This window comes from Neoarius graeffei, chromosome 19 (genome assembly GCF_027579695.1).
Source record: "Neoarius graeffei isolate fNeoGra1 chromosome 19, fNeoGra1.pri, whole genome shotgun sequence".
Taxonomy (NCBI): Eukaryota; Metazoa; Chordata; class Actinopteri; order Siluriformes; family Ariidae; genus Neoarius; species Neoarius graeffei.
Window position 1 is genome coordinate 16,822,452 of NC_083587.1, and position 24,234 is coordinate 16,846,685.

At 45.5% G+C, this 24,234-nt stretch overlaps 1 protein-coding gene across 6 annotated transcripts in view; it reads right to left on the bottom strand.

Moving 5' to 3' along the window:
- ctnnd2a (catenin (cadherin-associated protein), delta 2a) overlaps nucleotides 1-24,234 on the bottom strand; it is a 789,966-nt gene that overhangs the window by 534,229 nt on the left and 231,503 nt on the right. Inside the window, exon 1 of one of the 6 annotated variants that reach the window (XM_060899743.1) lies at nucleotides 11,375-11,444. The exons of the other annotated variants lie outside the window; for them this stretch is intronic. Coding sequence (XP_060755726.1) covers nucleotides 11,375-11,377 — 3 coding nt within the window. The 5' untranslated portion in view covers nucleotides 11,378-11,444. Of the gene's footprint in view, nucleotides 1-11,374; nucleotides 11,445-24,234 lie in introns of those variants that run through there. 6 annotated transcript variants of the gene reach the window in all.

Here is a 24,234-nt window from a genome sequence, read left to right on the forward strand (position 1 = left end):
AAAAGTGTGTTCTATTCCCTTCTAGCGGGTTTATTGATAGCATGCAATATTGTTATCATATTGCTGATCCTCCGTCTATTACGCCACTCTCCCCAGTGGAGAATGAGCATGCAATATTGTTATAATATTGCATGTTGTCAAGACAAAATGATGTCACACATTGGAGCGCATGTAAATATCCAATGACAAAACTTTTCTGCTGCGCATGCACACAATCATTTCTTTGTCCACCAGGAAAGAGAGAAGATGAGGCTAATCCAGTGCTCCTCCTAGGATGTAGCACTAAATAAATAAACTGAAACCAAAGACGCGCTGAACACCTGAAAGGCTACCAAAACTTCATTATATAGATAGTTTTCACTCACGTCACGGCATTCACACAGTTTAAATCGGGAAGCTGCGCACATTTGCGCAGTCCTGCACACCGCTTGGGCTGCACAAATGTGCGCAGCTTCCCGATTTAAACTGTTTTTTTCTTATCCTTATACTTCCTGTTTCATGGACTGTAATGGATTTGCTTATTTAGTAATTTTAATACAGAATTTACTTTGAAATTATAATCAGACACTCCAATGCCCCCCCTAAAAAAATAACCCGGATCTGCATGATTCAGGCGGCATCCGCCAAAAGGCGCACTGTTTGCATCCCAAACACAAATTAAATCATACAGAATAGACCTAAAATGTTTTTCAAAAATGACCCTTGCGTGAGTGAAGTGACAAGTTTCAAATAGAAACGTGACAAACGAGTGATATTAAGTGTACATTACAATGTAAACGTACACTCAGCGGTTCCAGTTAGGCATTCTCCAGAGATTGTTCACATGATGTTTTGGTTTCCAAAAACAAACTTGAACACAATTGATTGTTTATTTAAACAACTTACCACTTATAAAATGATCGGAGCAGACTTTGCTGTGTTTGGAAGACTGATAATCCTTGCGGTTGATTCTCGCAAGCCATAGATTTCTCCTTTGTATGCTGAGTTTGTTTGTTTGCTCGTCTTCGTGCTCCCGTACAGTGGGAATTCCATAAAAGCTCCGCTTGACTTCATCATCTGACCTATTACGACAGCCGTGAATACAACAGGTGTGCACCATTGCTAGCTTTAAATAGTAGTAATGTAACTATAAATGTAAATAATATATAAATGAATGTAACTCGCGCGCTACAATGTGTGCTCAGTGACCCGTACGGTAAGCTAGCCCTCCAAGATGGCCGCCACCAGGGAATCCCCGACTCTGTGACGTCATGTGAAAACTATCTATATTCTTCACGCATATTTACAAGAGAAAAACAGGAAAAGAGATACGTCAGAGATGTAAAACTTCTGCGCTAGCAAGTGACTGTGACAATTTGTAAACAAACATGGCTGCGAGGTTTGCTTTGTTAAAAGAGTAAGATTTTGAGAGAATTTTGGCTGCCAAGTTGCTCTGTTGTGTGTAGCTGTCGTTGATTTTAAAAATAACTAAGTAAATTACACCTGGAAAATAATAATAATAATAATAATAATAATAATCAGCCTGACTGCACTAGCATTGGCCTTTGCAAACACTAAACCGGCTGGAAGGTAACTGGACTGCCACGCTAACAGCATCGAGTCCCGGGTAAACTAGCATTGGCCTTTGAGAATGCTGATATGAAGAGTGTGTACATATAATAATAATGGCTTTTTTTCACGGTCTATCAGATATATTCCATTCAGCTACTTGTCTTCGACTCATTCAGTATCATGCTAGCTGAATAGAATATATCTGATAGACCACTCAACGCCAGCCAATATTATTTAAATATGTCACTCAGCTCTGCGGTGTATTTCGAATGAAAAAATGCGAGTTTTTCAACACGAGAAGATAAACTTCAGATCTTCAAGCCAACATGTGATTTTTTTTTTTTTTTAATTATATCGACACATTCACAAACAAAAAGTACCCAAATTTATCAAAAACAATTCATTGATTTCATCACGAGTGACAGATAGAGATTTATGTCACAGTTTTGGTTCTCCATGTCCCGGTTGGAGCTCGTATGAAAAATACGAGTGGTGTATTTCCCAGTAAAACACTCATTTCTGTATAATATAAACTGCTCTTTCACTCCTCACCTGATTTCATGTCAGTTATAAACTCAGCAATTAATGGGGATTTTTTTACAATGAAGAAAACAATACGTCTCCGTTTTGTACTTGTTGAGGTCCCAGTCAAGGTGGAGGATCCCAGTCCAGTTCCAGTACTGACCGGCTTCTCTAGAGCGTCACCTTGCACTGCAGTTAATTTACATGACATTTCTCATTTAATTAAAGTCTAAGGTGAAAATCGTCGCAGCTAAAATGCTTCTGAAATTGATTTTTTTTCCAGAGCTTTTTGCACCTGCCTTTTAGTATTTTAAGACCAAAGACAATTGCATATCAAGAAAAGGACTGTAAAATCATACCCATACAGTATCCATCCGTGTCCAATTTAATTCTTTTTAGAAACATTCACACCCCACCCCTGGAGGCAGGGCTTGCTCTACAGCAGCAGTTAGCAACAGTAACGGTTGATCCGTATGTACTGTAACTCGCTTGCTAAGCTACTGTCACGTTTGTTCAGTTTCAGCAGGGGGTGTGGCATGCTGTATCTCAAACGCTATATGGCTATTACATGAATCAAAATAAATACATCAAACACAACGTACACAATGAACAGAGCTGAACCGAGATTGTGTGTTAAAATAATATGACTGATCAGTAGGTATTAAGTGATGTGAGGAATTCTTGTTCCTGAAGCTGTTTCCGGACTTCCAAATTGTTTTATTCTGCTTATACAACATCAGTTTGCCAGCCATGATTTATTTTATGTATTTATTTATTAAAGAACAACATTTATACTTTGTTTATATTTACAATTATTGTTGTGGAACTTCTGCAAAACAAGTTCTCGCGTCCATTTTCATCAGCCTCTGTTTTTTTTTCTGCCTCTTGAAGTTAATAAGACAAAAATATAGCAGTTGTTACGTTAGCAAGAAACTGCTAAAAGTGTAAACTGAGGACTTTTCAGTCTCGGAACATTTAGCTAACACTGGAGACTCCTTCAATCGATGTTTAAAAAAAAAGTCTCCTGACAGAAAACGTCAGCATTTCCAGATTATAGTTTTTAAATTAAACTTTTTAGAAATCTATTTATCGACATACACTCACCTGCCACTTTAATAGGAACTTGTTGTTGATTCTAAGATCCCTGTTCTTGGCTGCAGGACTGGAACCCAATGTGTTCTTCTGCCGTTGCATGCTGAGATGCTTTTCTGCTCACCACGGTTGTAAAGAGTTACTGTGAGTTACTATATCCTTCCTGGCATAAAAGCTCGAACCAATCTGGTCATTTTCCTCTGACCTCTCTTATCAACAAAGTGTTTGTTTCCACCCACAGAACTGTCGCTCACTCCCTTGATGTTTTTTGTTTTTCGCACCATTTTGTACAAACTCTAGACAATGCTGTGTGTGAAAACCCCAGGAAGGAGATCAGCAGTTTCTGAAATACTCAAACCTGTATTTCATCTGGCTCAAACCAACACCCATGCCACAGTGAAAGAAAGACACACAAAAACTGAGATCACAATATTTCCCGTTCTGATGTTTGAACATTGTGAATATTAATTAGCTGAAGTTCTTGAGTTGTATCTGCATGATTTGATGCATCGTGCTGCTGCCGAGGGATCGGCTGATTAGAGAACTGCATCAAACTGCAGGGGGATGGAGGGGTGTTCCTAGTAACGTGGCCGGTGAGTATATTTTCATTAATATCTTCTCCAGTAAACAGAATTTTTTGAATGATTTCATATTCAGTCAAGTTCACCCTCAAAAGACGACAACTAGAGACAGATCACAGAAATGATCTGTAAAAATACTGTATATGTACCATCTAACTGATGGTCTGTACATCTCATCTCATCTCATCATCTCTAGCCGCTTTATCCTGTTCTACAGGGTCGCAGGCAAGCTGGACATGATAAGTAAAAACAGAGAAAAACAATGAATAAAAGGCAGTATAATTGTGAAAGATTTGTTGTCAGGCTTTCGTTGTCCTTCTCCTTAACAGCTCGATGCACAGGCGAGGAGCTCTCCGATGTTGCTCAGAATATTTTAATAACGTTTTCCGTGTGGTGCTTTTTTTCTTTGTTTCTCAGGAGGAGAATTTAAATTATAGCAATGACAATTAAGGAAATGACTCCTGCTCCTATGTGGCACATTTGGGACAAGTTGAGCTTATTTCCTGCCTCTACTTGGCTCATTTCCCCCTAAAGCATCCAACCCCCTGTAAATGTCCCCCAATGATGCTGCTTATGCTCTCGATGAATCTTTAATGCAAGGTGTTAAAGTTTGTTTTCCGCACAAGCAGCAGGTTAAAGTCATTCAGCAGCTGCGTGACTCCGATTAGGAGAGAAAAAATGTGTCTGAAGTGTGAGACTCGATGGTGAATTAACTGTCTATGAAGTCATTTGGAGTTTGGAGGAAAAAAAAAAAGAGGTGGAAATTATCAAACGCAATCATTGGTACTCAAGCCCAAATCGCCAATCACTGCAACCAGTGAATCAGGTTTGATGATCTCATCTCATCTCATTATCTCTAGCCGCTTTATCCTTCTACAGGGTCGCAGGCAAGCTGGAGCCTATCCCAGCTGACTACGGGCAAAAGGCGGGGTACACCCTGGACAAGTCGCCAGGTCATCACAGGGCTGACACATAGACACAGACAACCATTCACACTCACACCTACGCTCAATTTAGAGTCACCAGTTAACCTAACCTGCATGTCTTTGGACTGTGGGGGAAACCGGAGCACCCGGAGGAAACCCACGCGGACACAGGGAGAACATGCAAACTCCACACAGAAAGGCCCTCGCCAGCCCCGGGGCTCGAACCCAGGACCTTCTTGCTGTGAGGCGAAAGCGCTAACCACTACACCACCGTGCCGCAGGTTTGATGATATCTAAAAAAATATTAAAAAATCCGATCGAATCATGGTGTCTGTTAATAAATTCAGTAACTGATTTTATATATATATATATATATATATATATATATATATATATATATAACGGTGGTGGTAAAAGAAGAGCGACTGTACCGGCTGAAGGTCACGCGGGTCTCTGCTGTGGCGCACGAGCAACGGGACATCACTACCGCACCGGACGGAGCGGGGGCGGGGCAAAATGACTGGCTGTAGAGTCCATCAAAAGTTCGATTTAAATTGACCATGGTTGCAAAATATTGGCCAAAAATATGCAAACACTACGAAATATGAAAGTAAGATGAAAAAGAAACATTCTATTGCCTTATACTGCAGGACTAACACAAAATAAAACTGTCAAAACTCACCTTTTCAGTGATAATGTCCGAACAGATCACTCACATAACAGAAAGACCACAAATGGAAGCACGATTGTGGCAGTGGGGCGTGGCCAAGCGTCGGTCTGTGAATGGAGGGCGGAGTCAGGGAAGGTAAGTGGTGGAATCATTGCACCTGATGGGACTTAACCTGTGTTTGTGTCTTCCCCAGTGACTGCGCTGCGGGGAACCAGGGCACCTCCAGCATCAGGAGCAAGAATAACGCTTCAAAGCCCTGGTGCTGGCGCGGCAGGAAGATCGCCAGGCGTTCCAACACCTGCTCGTGTCGGCGGGGGCCCCGATCACCACCGCTGCGGACCCTCCCCACCTCACCCTAACGAAGATGGGTCCGCAGGACGACCCCGAAGCCTTCCTCGCTCTTTTCGAGCAGGCAGCCGAGGCGTGGGGTTGGCCGGTGGAACAGCGCGTAGCGCGCCTCCTCCCCCTGCTAACGGGCGAGGCACAGCTAGCCGCGCTACAGCTCCCTACCAACAGCCGGCTGGTCTACGCGGACCTCTGCAGGGCTGTCCTCCAGCACGTGGGTCGCACCCCAGAGCAGCAGCGGCAGCACTTCTGTGTGCTGCGCCTGGAGGAGGTTGGCCGGCCGTTCGCATTTGGCCAGCAACTCCGGGACGCCTGCCAGCGGTGGCTGAGGGCTGACAACCGCAACACCGAGGGAATCATCGATCTGGTAGCACTGGAGCAATTAGTCGCCCAACTTCCGGAAGGAACTGCGGAGTGGGTCCAGTGCCATCGCCCGGCGTCGCTGGATCAGGCCATCGAGCTGGCGGAGGACCATAAGGCGGCCGTTCCGATGGCAGGACAGCATGTCTCCCCTTCTCCCCTCTCTCTCTCTCCCCTTCTGTTCTTCGTCCTCACCCCATTCCCCCACCGCGGAGGCGGGGGCCAGCTCCACCCCAACTGGCCCGCCGCACCCGCAGTGTCCTACCATTTCCTACTTCCGTGTCTGTGTCTTCCCCCCTTCAGGTGAGTGATCTCTGGAACACCGGTGCAGAGAGAGAGCCTGGGCCAGTATGCTGGCGCTGCAGGGAACCGGGGCACCTCCAGCATCAGTGCTCGGCAATGGAGGTGGGCGTGGTGGTCTGGATCCCTGACGCGCCGGAGATCGCCCTCGATTGGGCCGGAGCGTATCGCATACCGGTGAGTATCCAAGGGGATATGTATCAGGCTTTGGTGGACTCCAGCCGTAATCAGACCTCAATCTACTAAAGCCTGGTGCAAGACGAGGCATTGAGAAGAGCACAGTTGGTGAAGGTGTTGTGTGTGTGCACGGGGATGTTCACAACTACCCTTTCGTGTCAGTCCACATCCTATTTTGAGGGGAGAAATTTAGAGTAAAGGCGGCGCTTAATCCTCGCCTTACCCACTCGATAATTTTGGGGACTGATTGGCCAGGATTTCGGGAATTAATGACGCATTTAGTGAAGAGTGGGGCCTGCCATAGTTCAGCAGGGGGAGGTCCCGGAGTGGCATTGGCGGGAGCAGCTGTCACAGAGCCGTCTACGTCATCACCGCGTCAGAGTGAGGAGCAGCAGGCTCCTCCTCTCTCTCTCAGGGATTCCCTCACGGATTTCCCGTTAGAGCAGTCGCGAGATGAGACTCTGCGGCACGCGTTTGACCAAGTGAGAGTAATCGATGGTCAAACACTCCAGCCAAACACCACCCTGTCCTTCCCCTATTTTTCCATTATTAAGGATAGATTATACCGAGTGACACAGGACACTCAGACTAAGGAACAAATAACCCAGCTTTTAATCCCAAAGAGCCGCCGGGAATTTATATTCCCGGTGGCTCACTTTAATCCCATGGCCGGACACTTGGGGCAGGACAAGATACTAGCCCGAATAATGGCCTGGTTCTATTGGCCAGGGATTCACAGCGATGTCCGTAGGTGGTCTACGGCATGCCGCGAATGCCAGTTAGTAAATCCTGTGGCCATCCCAAAAGCGCCTTTGCGCCCTCTGCCATTAATCGAGACCCCGTTTGAAAGAATTGGGATGGATCTCATCGGGCCATTAGATCGGTCAACACGAGGATATCGCTTTATTTTAGTTCTGGTGGGCTATGCAACGCGATATCCGGAAGCAGTGCCTCTTCGCAATATCTCAGCACGTAGTATTGCAGAAGCACTCTTCTGCATCATCTCCCGGGTCAGAATCCCCAAAGAGATTATGACTGATCAAGGCACTACGTTTATGTCATGCACACTGCGTGAACTGTATGGGTTACTGGGAATTAAGCCTATCCGCACCAGTGTTTATCACCCACAAATGGATGGCTTAGTCGAACGGTTTAATCGCACCCTCAAAAACATAATTAAAAAATTTGTAAGCGAGGACGCACGCAACTGGGACAAATGGCTCGAGCCCCTGTTATTCGCAGTGTGAGAGGTCCCGCAAGCCTCCACGGGGTTCTCCCCATTCGAATTACTATACAGGCGTAAGCTGCGTGGCATTCTGGATGTGCTACGGGAAAATTGGGGGGAGGGACCTTCAACCAGTAAAAACGAAATTCAATACGTTATTGACCTGCGCGCCAAACTCCACACACTCACGCACCTAACCCTGGAGAAGTTGCGGCAGACCCAAGAACGTCAAGTCCGTCTATACAACAGGGGCACGCGCCTTAGGGAATTCACACCGGGAGATAAAGTACTCGTGTTGTTGCCCACGTCGAGCTCTAAATTGATCGCCAGGTGGCAAGGACCCTGTGAGGTCACACGGCGAGTCGGGGACGTCGACTATGAGGTGAGGCAAATGGACAAGGGTGGGGTGCTACAGATTTACCACCTCAATTTACTAAAACTTTGGAACAAGGAGGTCCCCGTGGCGTTGGTGTCGGTGGTTCCAGAGAAGGCAGAGCTGGGGCCGGAGGTTCAAAAAGGGAAATTGACATCGCCCACCGCTCCAGTCCCCTGTGGAGACCACCTCTCCCTGACCCAGCTCACGGAGGTCGCCCAGTTGCAAACAGAATTTTCTGATGTGTTCTCACCACTGCCCGGCCGCACCCACTTCATAGAACACCACATTGAGACATCCCCGAGGGTAGTAGTGCGCAGCCACCCTTACAGACTGCCCGAACACAAAAAAAGGTGGTTCGGGAAGAGCTCGAGGCCATGCTCGAAATGGGCATTGTTGAGGAGTCCCACCGCGACTGGAGCAGCCCGGTGGTCTTGGTTCCCAAGGCCGACGGGTCAGTCCGGTTCTGCGTGGACTATAGGAAAGTCAACACGGTGTCTAAGTTTGACGTGTATCCAATGCCTCGCATTGACGAGTTGCTCGATCGAGTAGGCACGGCTCATTTTCATTCGACACTGGATTTGACAAAGGGATATTGGCAGATCCCCTTGACTCCGCTATCCCAAGAGAAAACAGCCTTTTCCACACCGTTTGGCTTACACCAGTTCATCACACTTCTTTTTGGGCTGTTTGGGGCGCCCGCTACGTTCCAGCGGCTTATGGATAGGGTCCTCCACCCCCATGCCACCTCTGCGGCCGCCTACTTGGACGATATTATTATTTATAGTAATGACTGGTCGCGGCACGTGGAACACCTAAGGGCCGTCCTTAGGTCACTGAGGCGAGCGGGTCTCACAGCCAACCTGAAGAAGTGTGTGATTGGGCGGGTGGAAGTACGGTATCTGGGTTTCCACTTGGGCAATGGGCAGGTCCGTCCCCAAATTAATAAGACAGCAGTGATTGCGGCCTGGGCCCAAGACCAAAAAGGGGGTGAGACAGTTCCTGGGACTGACTGGCTACTATCGTAGGTTTCTACCTAATTATTCAGATGTCACCAGCCCGCTGACTGATCTCACTAAAAAGGGGGCACCAGATCCGGTCCAGTGGACGGAGCAATGCCAGCGGGCTTTCTCGGAGGTAAAGGCTGCATGTGTGGGGGGCCACTGTTACACTCCCCTGACTTTTCTCTCCCCTTTATTTTGCAGACGGACGCGTCGGACAGAGGGCTGGGGGCTGTTCTGTCCCAGGAGGTGGGGGGAGAGGACCACCCAGTGCTGTACATCAGCCAGAAGCTGTCGGTCCGCGAGGGCAGATACAGCACGATCGAAAAGGAGTGCCTTGCCATCGAATGGGCAGTCCTCGCCCTCCGCTACTACCTGCTGGGACGCCCTTTCACCCTCTGTTTGGACCACGCGCCCCTGCAGTGGCTCCACCGCATGAAGGATGCCAATGTGCGGATCACCCATTGGTATCTGGCACTCCAGCCGTTTAAGTTCAAGGTGGTCCACAGGCCGGGGGCGCAGATGGTCATGGCGGATTTCCTCTCCTGTCAAGCGGGGGGGGGGGGGTCGACTACAGGCCGGATGGCTCCCCAGCCTGAGTCGGGCGGTGGGGGTATGTGGCAGCGGGAGCGTGGCCAAGCGTCGGTCTGTCAATGGAGGGCGGAGTCAGGGAAGGTAAGTGGTGGAATCATTGCACCTGATGGGACTTAACCTGTGTTTGTGTGTCTTCCCCAGTGATCGCGCCCTTTAAAAGGAGAGGAGAGCAGAGAAAGGGAGCTCTCTCCCCAACCAGAACACTTGTGTGTGTGTGTGTGTGTGCGCGTGTGTGGCTGGGAATTTGAGAAAGGCTGAAAAGCAAAAAAATAAAGAGTTTGTTGAGAACTCAGTTCTGGCCTGCCGTGCTTCTGTGCTCCACCCACCTGGTCGAATACCACAACGATCAACTTCTAACTGTTGGAACGGAAAATTCCATTCTACACATGCAAATTGTTAATGTGTGTCCTTCCCCACAAACAAATAACACGCTACGGTAAAAAATATACCACAACTCATTTTATAGCTCAGAAATTCATACAAGACCAGCTACCATTGTAACATATTCTGTATGTTTCAGCTTTCAGCTTTTGTTTTAAAAAAAAAATCGCAGATTTCTAACTAAATTTTTATATGGCGTAGTGATTTTAAGTTACTACTTTTGGTGAGGTAGTGACCTTGACCCTGAGGCTTTCCGTTTAGATCAAAACACACGATCGTATGGGTTTTAGGTACGCGGAAAATGGAGTTACAACAGTGATCAAATATTTGCATGATGTTTTATTACGGTTATGATTATTCTGTGAGCGCACCAATCCTTAGGTGTATAAAGTTACAACTTAAAATACAATTAGTGATAACTGTAGACTTTTCAGTGGACTACAACCTTTTTATGTGAATGCGATGTAGTCAACCATTTATCATGTCCCAGATCAAGCCACCATTTTTCCACAAATTTGCAGAATTTTTGCCAAATTCTGAATATTCACATCAAAGATTTAGTTTTATCTGTATTATTTCTTTCATAATTTTATTTCAAATTAAAACCAACATCACCATTCAAAAATATATAGTTTATTGACTGTGAATATATTTAGTGGGGTACCCCCACAGTACCCAGTTTCTGAGACAGACCCATATATATATACACACATGGTGGCATGTTGGTGTAGTGGTTAACACTGTCGCCTCACAGCAAAAAGGTTCTGGGTTCGAGCCCAGCGGCCAACAGGGCCCTTTCTGTGTGGAGTTTGCATGTTCTCCCCGTGTCTGCGTGGGTTTACTCTGGGTGCTCTGGTTTCCCTCACATCCCAAAGACATGCAGTTAGGTTAACACGGGGCAGCCCATGTTAAGTCTGTGCTTGAGTGTACGTGTGACAAAGACTTCTTGGCTTGGCTTCTTCTTCTTAACAATTATTCCATGAAACTGAGTCATACATGAACTGATAGCCAATGAGGCGCATAGCACCGAGTTGGCTATTAGCCATGTACGACAAGATTGAGTGGAATGGCTGTTTTATTCTATCCACATTCACTGGATTTTGAGAAACAGAGCTAGCTATTTATTTAGCAAATTCAATAAATAAAAACTTTATACAAAATGTCCAACAGAATCATTTCCACTCATATTTCCACAAACAGGCGAAATGACAGGAGCAATTTGTGAAAAATGTGATAATAATAATTCTTGAAAAATAAAAAAAAGATATGTTCTTACCATTAAATACTTTTATTCCATATTTTGTTGCTTTTGGTGGGGTTGTTTTCAAGTAGAGTTTTTATTTCGTCCTCGGTTGGTTCAGTAACACAGTCTGCCCTTTTCTTCTACTTCTTCAGGATTTTGGCGGTTTGCTGGGCTGGAAGTGTGGAACAGGAGCTATTGGGGGAATAAAAAACTATATTCTTTTTGCTATTTCTGTTGCTTTTAAATACATGATAACAAAATGATATATCTGACTTGATGCGTGCCGCCATTTTGTTTTTCTCGACTCACGGTATATGAGCTGATATCCTCGTAGTAGAGTAGCCAATCAGAACGCGCGATTGCTCACATCCAGTGAATGTGGACAGAATATATATCTAAATATATATCTATATAGGAATAACATCCATGAAATATATCAGTCAGGATTTAGACCTCATCCTAGCACAGAGACAGCACTGGTTAAAGTAGTAAATGACCTACTGTTGGCGTCTGATCAGGACTGTCTCGCTGCTTATGTTGCTTGACCTCAGTGCAGCATTTGACACCACTGATCATTCCATTCTCCTGGATAGACTAGAAAATGTTGTGGGAGTTAAGGGAACGGCCCTCTCCTGGCTATTTAACTGATCACTATCAGTTTGTTGATGTAAATGGTGATTTTTCTAGACATATCGAGGTAAACTTTGGTGTTCCACAAGGTTCTGTCTTAGGCCCATTGCATTTTTCTGTATATATGTTACCTCTGGGTGATATTATTCGTCAGCATGGTATTAGTTTCCACTGTTATGCTGATGACACACAGTTGTATGTTTTTTCCAATGTGTAAAGGACAATTAGACACTGAATACTTATTAACTTCTTTCTGCTTAACTCTGACAAGACAGAATTACTTGTACTGAGACCACATGCAGCTAGAAGTAGGTTTACTGATTACACAGTAACTCTGGATGGCCTTTCTGTTTCTTCACGTGCAGCAGTAAAAGACCTCAGTGTGATCATTGACTCCTATCTTTTGTTTGAAACGCATATCAATAATATTATCCCAATAGCTTTCTTTCATCTCAGAAATATTGCTAAGAAATGTAATGTCACTATATGAAGCAGAAAAACTAGTTCATGCTTTTGTTACCTCTTGGTTGGATTATTGTAATGCCTTACTGTCTGGATGTTCCAATAAGTGCATACACAAGCTCCAGTTAGTTCAAAATGCAGCAGCAAGCCTCCTTACTAGAACTAGAAGATATGACCACAACACCCCTGTCTTATCCACAGTGCATTGGCTCCCAATCAAAATTGATTATAAAATACTACTATTGACCTTTAAAGCACTGAATGGTCTCGTGCCACAGTACCTGAGCAAACTTCTGGTCCTTTATGACCCGCCACGCCTACTGAGATCAAAAGGTGCAGGATATCTGCTGGTACCTCGTATAGTGAAGGCTACATCAGGGGGCAGAGCTTTTTCTTACAAAGCCCCACAGTTATGGAACAGCCTTCCAAGTAGTGTTTGGGACTCAGACACAGTCTCAGCGTTTAAGCTGAGGCTGAAAACAAATCTGTTTAGTCAAGCTTTTTGTTAATAGTGTTTATTAGGTAAAGGAGTAGATCTGGAAGATCCTCAGGCATAAAGTTTTCGTAAACTAGGATGTATGGGTGATGTCAGTCCCCCGCTCACTCACTCACTCAGGTTTGTTGATGGTGTAGTGGCTGCTGCTTTATGTCCCAGGGCTCATTCATGTCTGTGTTACCTTCTGGCTCTCCCCTTTTAGTTATGCTGTCATAGTTAATCTTGCCGGAGTCCCTGCTTACACTCATTGCAAAATGTATCCTGTTCTTACTCATTAGGTGACACTGGGCATACCTAACAACCTGTGTTCCCCCTGTCTCTTCCCTCTGTCTGTCCCTCTCTGAGTTGCATGTCGATCCTGAGACACCAGTAAGATCTGTTAGGGTTTTGCTGGGATTCGAACCTGGTTCGTTGGTGTGATAATCCAGCAAACCCCCACTAGGCCACCAGGGGGATGACTCAAATGCAGAGGCGTGAGGCGGAAGTAGAAAAAGAATCAAAAGGTTTATTTAAACTATATACACTATATACAGGGCAAAACAAAAGACAAAAAAAAAACCAAAGAGTATAATCCAAAAGAAAAGCAAAGTGCAAAAATACAAAAGCTAAGAAGATCAAAAAACACAGTACAAAGGAAACTGGAGATAAACATAACAGCACAAAGACTCCGTGACAAGAGGACTGAACTCAGGGGTATAAATAGACAAACTAATTAAGGACACAGGTGAAGATAATTAGGCAATTAACACAAACTCAAAACACAGGAACAGTGGCGGCCTCTAGAGGCCAAAATGAACACGACATGAAAAGGAAATAACTGCGGCCTCTAGAGGCCAAAACAGTCCTAGTCCTAACAGGACCCCCCCCTCTAGGAGCGTCTCCTGACGTTCCCAGGGCGATCCGGATGGGCCGAATGGAAGTCCCGACATAGTTCTTTATCAAGGACATCCCGAGCAGGAACCCAGCAGCGCTCCTCAGGACCATAGCCCTCCCAGTCCACCAGATATTGCAACCCGCCGCGGACCCGGCGGGAGTCAAGCAGGCGATTCACAGTGAACACAGTCTGCCCCTGGAAGATGCGGGGGGGTGGGGGGTTCCTAGGGGCAGGGGCATACGTAGACGTCAGTACGGGCCGTAACAGGGAAACATGGAAAGTGGGGTTGATCCTCAGAGTCCGGGGCAACTGGAGCCGGTAGGAGACAGGGTTCACCCTGCGCACCACCTTGAAGGGGCCAATGTAGCGAGGAGCAAGCTTGCGGTTCTCCACCCGCAGTGGAAGGTCCTTAGTGGACAGCCAAACACGCTGCCCAGGGCGGAAAGCATGGGCAGGTCTTCTATGGCGGTTGGCCTGAGTCTGGTTGGTTCTGGAGGTCTGTATGAGGGTCTTCCTGACCTTGCTCCAGGTCTTGCGACACCGTCTCACATATTGGTTGACCGAGGGCACCCCCGCGTCCTCCTCCTGGTCCGGGAACAGAGGTGGCTGGAACCCGAATTGGCACTGGAATGGCGACAGCTTGGTGGCCGATGACTGCAGGGTGTTGTGGGCGTACTCCGCCCATGGCAGCCAGGTGCTCCACGATGTCGGGTTATCCATAGCCAGGCCTCGCAGGGTGGTTTCCAGGTCCTGGTTGAGCCTCTCCGTCTGACCATTGGACTGTGGGTGAAACCCAGAGGAGAGGCTGGCAGTGGCTCCGATGACCTTGCAGAACCCGTGCCACACTCGGGAGGAGAACTGGGGCCCTCGGTCTGAGACGATGTCCTGTGGAAGACCAAAGACTCGGAAGACATGATTAAACAAAAGTTTCGCAGTTTCAAGAGCAGAGGGGAGTTTGCACAGTGGTATGAAGCGGCAGGCCTTGGAGAATCTGTCAACTAAGACCAAAATGACCGTGTTACCTTGTGACTCAGGGAGACCCGTGATAAAGTCGACTGCCACGTGGGACCAGGGACGCCGGGGAATGGTCAGAGGATGCAGGAGACCCTGGGGACGCTGTCGTGGGTTCTTGGTTCTGGTGCAAACCTCACAGGACAGGACAAATGACCTTACTTCCTTCTCCATGTTAGGCCACCAGAAGCGTCTTTTCAGGAAGTCCAGGGTCCTCCGAGCTCCCGGGTGGGCGGTGAGAGGGGAAGAGTGACCCCACTGGAGAACCTTGGCCCGGGCTTGATGTGGGACGTACAAGAGGCCTGGTGGCCCCGTCCCAGGACCGGGGTCCTGGCGTTGGGCTCGTCGGACAGCCTCCTCAATACCCCAGCGGACAGGGGCCACAATCCGGGACACAGGGATAATAGGCCCGACTTCATTCTCCCTGTTAGTGGCAGAGAACAGTCTGGACAGTGCGTCAGGTTTGGTGTTCTTGGAGCCGGGGCGGTATGAGAGGGTGAAGTCAAACCGACTGAAAAACAGGGCCCACCTAGCCTGTCGAGGGTTCAGTCTCTTGGCTTGCTGGAGGTACTCCAGGTTCTTGTGGTCAGTCCAAACCAGGAATGGATGTTGTGCTCCCTCCAGCCAGTGCCTCCACTCCTCAAGGGCCAGTTTGACCGCTAGCAGTTCTCGATCCCCCACATCGTACCGGGACTCAGCAGGACTCAGGCGGTGGGAGAAGTAAGCGCAGGGGTGCAGCTTTCCTTCCAAACGTTGAGAGAGCACCGCGCCGACACCACTGTCCGAGGCGTCCACCTCCACGATGAATGGTTGGGAGGTGTCCGGGAGAACCAGAATGGGTGCCGTGCAGAAGCGGTCCTTGAGGTCTTTGAACGCCTTTTCTGCCTGAGGAGACCAGCCATAAGATCCACCTGTCCCTTTGGTGAGGTCAGACATGGGTGCTGCCACAGAACTGAAGTTCCTGATGAACTTGCGGTAGAAGTTAGCGAATCCTAAGAACCGCTGAACCTCCTTAACGGACTTGGGAGTAGGCCAATCCCGGACGGCCAGGGTCTTGGCAGGGTCCATTTGGAGTTGGCCTGTCCGTACAATAAATCCCAGAAAGGAGACCTCGGGAACATGAAATTCGCATTTCTGGGCCTTGGCGAACAGATTGTTCTGTAGCAGCCTCTGGAGAACCTGGCGGACATGGTGGCGGTGCTCCTGCATGGTCTTGGAAAAGATAAGGATGTCGTCGAGGTAGACAAAAACGTATAGGTTAATCATGTCCCTTAAGACGTCGTTGATTAGGGCCTGAAAAACAGCTGGTGCGTTGGTGAGTCCGAAGGGCATCACCTGGTATTCGTAGTGCCCAGACGGGGTGTTAAAGGCAGTCTTCCACTCGTCTCCCTGTCGGATACGGATGAGGTGGTATGCGTTCCGTAGGTCCAACTTGGTGAAGACGGTGGCGCCTTGGAGCAGGTCGAAAGCTGTGGACATCAGCGGAAGGGGATATCGGTTGCGCACAGTGATCTTATTCAGGCCCCTGTAATCAATACATGGTCGGAGCCCCCCATCCTTCTTGCCGACAAAGAAGAAGCCGGCTCCAGCAGGTGAAGTGGAGGGTCGAATAAACCCAGAGACCAGGGCATCTTTGAGGTATTCCTCCATGGCCTTGCGTTCTGGCTGAGAGAGTGAAAACAGTCTGCCACGAGGAGGGGTAGTCCCAGGGAGCAAGTCGATGGCACAGTCGTAGGCCCGGTGCGGAGGAAGAACGGCGGCCCTGCTCTTGCTGAATACCTCCTTGAGATCCCAGTACTCTGTGGGAACTTGAGATAACTCGGTGAGATCAGGGGGCTCGGCAGGAGACACAGGAGAGCTAGAGAGCAGACAAGAGGCATGGCATGCAGGGCCCCATTCCACAACCTGGCTTGTTACCCAGTCTATGCGAGGGTTGTGGCGAGTAAGCCAAGGAAGGCCTAGAATAACTGGGAACTCAGGTGAAGGAATCAGGTGCAGGGATATTTCTTCCTTGTGACCTTGAGACTGGAGGAAAACTGGAGAAGTAACTTGGGTGACTCTTCCATCACCTAACGCTTGGCCATCGAGGGCAGACACAGACAGTGGGACTTCAAGAGGTGCAGTCGGAATATTGATGCTTTGGGCGAAGTGAATATCCATAAAGTTCCCAGCCGCCCCTGAGTCTATCAAAGCTTGACAAGAGTGGACAGACTCACCCCAGGAGATGGAGACCGGGATGTAGATTCCTTGGCCAGGGAGTCCGGGAGAGAGGGTAGGCCCCGTCACAACCCTCCCTCGGCTGGACGGGGCGGTCCTTTTCCCAAGAGTTCGGGACATGATGCTCGGAAGTGACCAGGCTTGCCACAGTAGATGCAGCACTTGTCCCTCCTTCTGCGCTCCCTCTCAGATGCGGAGAGGCGAGTACGACCCACTTGCATGGGTTCTGGACAGTCACTGAAGGAGGTAGACGGTCTCCAGGTAGAGGTAGGGAGGCTGGGGGGGCTCAAGGCTTGGTGGCGTTCTCTCATCCTGTTGTCCAGACGAATAGCATGTGAGATGAGGGTTTCGAGGTCACTTGGGCATCCAATAGAGGCCAGACCGTCCTTGATGGGGTCAGACAGACCATGGTGGAAGGCTGACACCAGGGCAGTCTCGTTCCATCCACTTACTGCTGCGAGTGTTCGGAACGAGATGGCGTAATCTGCGACGCTTCCTCCTTGCCGGATGGACATGAGCTTTCGGGCTGCGTCGGTACTGATGTCTGCCTGATCGAAGACCCGAAGCATCTCTTCAGAAAACAGCTGGAAATCAAAGCACTCAGGTCCCTGTCTTTGCCAGATAGCAGTAGCCCAGGCTCGCGCCTTGCCAGCTAATAAGGTGATCACAAAGGCAATCTTGCGGCGATCCGTAGTGTAGGTGGTAGGCTGAAGCTCAAAGGTGAGTTGACACTGGGTAAGGAACTCTCGGCACTCACTGTGCTTGCCGTCATACCTCTGTGGTGCAGGAAGGCTGGGTTCGCGAGGTGAAGAAGGCAGCATTGCAGGAGGCACTGGAGCAGGAGTGGGAGCTGGATCAGGAGCAGGAACTGGATCAGGAGCAGGAGATGCAGGCAGAGATGTCAGCTGTGCCAGGGTTTTCCCAATTTGCTGAAGCAGTTCCTCGTGGCGAGCGAGGGCCTCACGTTGGCTGGTGAGCGTACGTCCATGAGCGTCCATGGTCGCTCCGAAGCGTGTCAAAGCTGCCATAATTCCCTGAAGGTTGGCCGGGTAGACAGTTGAAGCAGCCTCTGCTGAGTCGGTCATGACGGAGTCTTTCTGTTAGGGTTTTGCTGGGATTCGAACCTGGTTCGTTGGTGTGATAATCCAGCAAACCCCCACTAGGCCACCAGGGGGATGACTCAAATGCAGAGGCGTGAGGCGGAAGTAGAAAAAGAATCAAAAGGTTTATTTAAACTATATACACTATATACAGGGCAAAACAAAAGACAAAAAAAAAACCAAAGAGTATAATCCAAAAGAAAAGCAAAGTGCAAAAATACAAAAGCTAAGAAGATCAAAAAACACAGTACAAAGGAAACTGGAGATAAACATAACAGCACAAAGACTCCGTGACAAGAGGACTGAACTCAGGGGTATAAATAGACAAACTAATTAAGGACACAGGTGAAGATAATTAGGCAATTAACACAAACTCAAAACACAGGAACAGTGGCGGCCTCTAGAGGCCAAAATGAACACGACATGAAAAGGAAATAACTGCGGCCTCTAGAGGCCAAAACAGTCCTAGTCCTAACAAGATCCTGACCTTTTCTGCTCCTCGGACCTGCCTGATCCATCCTGATGCCCTACGTCTGGCTGGAGTCTCATCACATCGCTCCTGTGGAGGATGGCCCCATATGGACAGTGGAAAGTCGCACTTGGAAGACGCTCTGGACGCTTACAGTGATGCATTTATGTCTGAGGACTACAGTTGACTTGCTAACTTTAGGACTGAAGTTGTCATGAACAGTTTTGCGCTCAAATTTCCATCAATGAACAGTTTATAACTTCAACGAAACAGACTTCATGTTAAAACTATAATGATTTTCCTGGTTTCACAGTTGTACTTTGTGACTCTATAGGACACAGTTATAGAAGCAAGTTATTTATAATCACGCTATCTGTTATTACCCATATGAGGATGGGTTCCCTTTTGAGTCTGGTTCTTCTCAAGGTTTCTTCCTCAAGTCATCTGAGGGAGTTTTTCCTTGCCACTGTGGCCACAGGCTTGCTCACTGGGGATAGATTAGGGATAAAATCAGCTCATGTTTTAAGTCTTTAATTTTCTGTAAAGCTGCTTTGCGACAATGTCTATTGTTAAAAACGCTATACAAATAAACTTGACTTGAAAAAATGCATGTTCAGAATTTTAATGTGTCCCAGGATGCAGGTCTCCGACTTGAATTTTTCCCAATTGCCTTGGCAAATCTGTTAGATTCTGTTCTTGAACAAACAAAGCAACCGTGAACAGAACAAAAAGGTCACAGCATCATGGTCGCTTTGACGTGACGTCATCGCAACTGCAGATATCTGGATGTGGGCTTTGAACGCAATATATTTTATTAGACCTAATGCTTGGCTCGACTAGCAGCATGTTTGTTATGTGCTGATAATGTAGACAAGGCTACACACCATAAAATATGCTAACTCTAGGCTCTGGCTTGGTTATTACTGTTATAAGTCCACATTTGAGCTTACCTTTGCCACAATAAGGTATTTTTCTTTATCGGGAATTTCCCATAACATTCCGGCAAGAAACCTGCCTCGAAATACTGTTTGGCATCTGTACTTTTATCTGCCTTTAGCATCTCTATTGTAGTTAGGAATCCTACATACTAAATAGGTCAGGATGTCGTAGTGTCCCAAGTTTGGTAGTTGGTTTGCTGTACACTTTTAAAGTGGAATAAAAACATTTGTGGGTAAATTAAGACGAACAAGCCTTAATTAAAAAAAATAAAATTGTCTAATGTAAACTTAAGCACAGCAAAATTCTTCCTCTGCATTTTACCCATCTGAAGTGGTGAACATGCATGCATGTGCATACAGAGAGAGAGAGAGAGAGAGAGAGAGAGAGAGAGAGCGCACAGTGGGCAGAATATGTTTGTGGATAAATTATATGGATCAGTGATGCCTGCATGTTTCAGCTTTTGAATGTAACGTGATCTGTTGGTATAAAAGACATTTTTAATCATTTCAGAGAGATTGTACTGATTGCACTTGTCTTGAGTTCTGCACTATTGCCAAATGCCATCTGTACTATTGGCAAAATTTAATATTCAGTATTTTGAACAACTCGTGCCATGTTGCATCACCATTGATTTTGTTTGATGTGAAATAAACTGCAGTCTCCTTTGGAACAGTACACTGCTTGTGAGATATAAGTGGGTATTGTCTTGACTTTTTTTTTTCTTCTGTTTTCAGGGTGGGAATTCAGTAAAATTATAAGTGAAACTCTAAGCCTTTTCTCCAACATGTTGAACTGGTAAAAATAAGCTCTAGATGTCACCAGAAGCCATGAAATGAACCCTTATATTTCTAAATTTATATTTTCCATATATATGTGTGTATGTTATATATTGATTTTTTACTCATTCTCACAAGGACATAATAATAATAATAATAATAATAATAATAATAATAATAATAAAGCACAGAAACGTTGCATTTATTAATCTTTTTAATCTGCACTTCAGCATGTCATAGAAATCTAACAAATTACCTCGAGTCTGTTTGTAGACTTGATTTTTGGTAATGAATAGAACTGTAGCATAATGACTGCTACATTTATACAGTAAATTATCAGAGTGACAACAACAGGACCATTAGTGCAGGCTGGCTGCTCTCTCCGAGCTGAGCAGTGCATTCTGGGAAAACCAAGAAGATAAATGGGATGCATTGGATGATGAATGTGTTGTGATTGAAAAGCAGGAGAGGAAAATTTCCTGATTTTGAGGACGCTTCGTTATAACCTGCTGTCATTTTTAGATCCGGTTAACCCTCAGAAATGGAACAGGAAGAAATTCATGGTATTTCTTTTTCAGGATGAACTCAGCTGTAAATCTGATTTTGAAACAGAAAATATAGATACATTTTTAATGTACTTATATTTACTGAAGGACCTTTAAAAATGTTATCACTGTAAAAATCATTGCTTGAAGAGTTAGGAATAAAAGTACAAAACACATGAAAGAAAGATCTGTCAAACTATTTTAAACATACAACCCCAATTCCAAAAAAGTTGGGATGCTGTGTAAAACATAACTAAAAACAGAATGTAAAGATTTATAAATCATGGAAACCCTGTATTTAATTGAAAATAGTACAAAGACGAGATATCAAATGTTGAAACTGAGATATTTTATTATTTTTTGAAAAATATATGCTCATTTTGAATTTGACGTCAGCAACACGTTTCAAAAAAGTTGGGGCGGGGCAACAAAAGACTGAAAAAGTTGTGCAATTTGGTGAATTGGCAACAGGTCAGTAAGATGATTGGGTATAAAAAGAGCATCCCAGAGAGGCGGAGTCTCTCAGAAGTAAAGATGGGGAGGAGTTCACCGCTCTGTGAAAGACTGAATGGGTGAACAGTGCAACAGTTTACGAATAACGTTCCTCAATGTAAAATTGCAAAGAATTTCACATCATCTATGGTACATAATATCATTAAAAGATTCAAAGAATCTGGAGAAATCTCGGAATGCAAGAGACAAGGCTGAAAACTGACATTGGATGCCTGTGATCTTCAGGCCCTCAGGAGACACTGCATTAAAAGTAGACAAGTGTCTGTAGTGGAAATCACTGTATGGGCTCAAGAACACTTCAGAAAACCATCGTCTGTGAAAACAGTTCATTACTGCATCCACAAATGCAAGTTAAAACCAGATATAAACAATATCCAGAAACACCGCCACCTTCTCTGGGCCCGAGCTCTTTTATGATGGACTGAGGCGAAGTGGAAAACTGTCCCGAGGTCTGACGAATCAAAAGTAGAAATTCTTTTTAGAAATCATGGACACCACGTCCTCCAGGCTAAGGAGGAGAGGGACCATCCGGCTTGTGATCAGTGCACAGTTCAAAATCCAGCATTTGTGACGGTATGAGGGTGCATTAGTGCACATGACATGGGTAGCTTGTACATCTGGGAAGGTATCATTAATGCTGAATTATATATACATCTTTCAGAGCAATATGCTGCCATCCAGACGAAATCTTTTTCAGGGAAGGCCTTCCTTCTATCAGCAAGACAATGTCAAACTGCTTTCTGCACATATTAAAACTGCATGGCTCTGTAGTAAAAGAGTCCAGGTGCTAAACTGGCCTGCCTGCAGTCCAGAACTTTCTCCCATTTAAAAGATTTGGTGCATTATGAAGCTCAAAATACAACAAAGGAGACCCCAAACTGTTGAGCAACTGAAACTGTATAGTATCAGGCAAGAATGGGACAACATTTCTCTTTCAGAACTACAGCAATTGGTCTCCTCAGTTCCCAAATGTTTACAGTGTTGTTAAAAGTAGAGGTGATACAACACAGTGGTAAACATGCCCCTGTCCCAACTTTTCTGAAATGTGTTGCTGATATCAAATTCAAAATGAGCATATAATTTTCAAAAATAATACAAATTTCTCAGTTTCAAAATTTGATATGTTGTCTTTGTACCATTTTCAATGAAATATAGGGTTTCCATGATTTGCAAATTATTAAATTTTGCTCTTATTTACAGTGTACACAGCCTCCTAACTTTTTTGGAATTGGGGTTGTAGTTTTAACACATTATGAGCCACATGTGTGTGTTAAACACTAAATAAACACTAAATAAACACTTTGTTAAACACTAAATAAACACTAAAGCCTTCTGTCTTCTCTTAAAGCTCTTGCTAGCACTTCCTGTCCAAATTGTACATCTTATGGTGTTTGAGTGAATCTCATAACTTGGAATTTCTGATCTCTGACTAGGAAAAAACCCCACCTTAATTCAGAAATTCCTACTCCGGAAAAGATTTCCTCAACCTTGAGTTTAACGTGACGTCATGTCAACATGGCCGCTCACAACATCAACAGGAAATAAAACATAATTTCACGACTTTAAAGGAATATAATAGTAGTACATTGAGTGTTACAGTTTATGGTTTTGAGAAACGTCATGAACTCTACCTAGCTAGCCAGCTTGTTGTTCACAAAAATAAATGCTTTTCCAAACTATTTTCAAACACACTCATCTCGGATATATGACGAAATTCCGAGTCTCATTTCCGAATCAAATGAAGCAGTTGGTGGGTTGGAGTTTAGAGCCATTATTTCAATCTATTTAAAATTAAAAGGCAAAAATATGAGGATTATATTCCATAAAATGGCTACAGATGTGTGTATCAGTGATATACCGGAAAAGCCTGGAGGGGAAAAAAGAAAGAAAGAAAAATAAATAAAGAGGCAGTAAGTATCTATTAGTTGCCAATTAAATGAATTAGGTTTAACTGTTGAAATGCACCAAATGTACATTTCAACATAAAAGGAAGTTGCATATTATTCACAAAATTCCTTTATGAATGAAAAAACAAAACAAAACATGAGCTGCACGATGCTGTAGCTGATATTCAAACTTAAACACTCCCCGGTCACTTTAATAGGAACTTGGCGTTGATTCTAAGATCCCTGTTCATGGCTGGAGGACTAGAATCCAGTATGATCTTCTGCTGAGATGCTTTTCTGCTCACCACGGTTGTAAAGAGTGATTATATGAGTTACTATATCCTTCCTGGCAAAAAAGCTCAAATCAATCAGTCCATTTTCCTCTGACCCTCTCTTATCAACAAGGTGTTTGTTTCCAGCCACAGAACTGTCGCTCACTTGATGTTTTTTGCACCATTCTGTGTAAACTCTACAGATTGTTGTGTGTGAAAACCCCAGGAATGAGATCAGCAGTTTCTGAAACACTCAAACCTGTATTTCATCTGGCTCAAATCAACACCCGTGCCACAGTGAAAGAAAGTCACACTTGGAGATCACAACTTTTCCCATTCTGATGTTTGAACATTGTGAACATTAGCTGAAGCTCTTGATTTGTATCTGCATGATTTGATGCATTGTGCTGCTGCCAAGGGATCAGCTGATTAGAGAACTGCATCAAACAGCAGGGGGATGGAGGGGTGTTCCTAATAAATTGGCTGGCGAGTGTAATAAGGTAAAGCAATCTAGAAAAAATAACAAGCGTAGAGGAGTTGTCTCTGTCCAGGTTTATATTTAAGTTCTTCTATTTTTTTTATTGCTTTACTCCTCATTTTGCTCTCAGGGAAGAAAAATCCTGTTGGGTTTGGGTTTTGTGTATCATGCTGCTGTAGGATTGAATAAGATGTTTACTTTGGTAAACTGGATGTGTGGCATCAG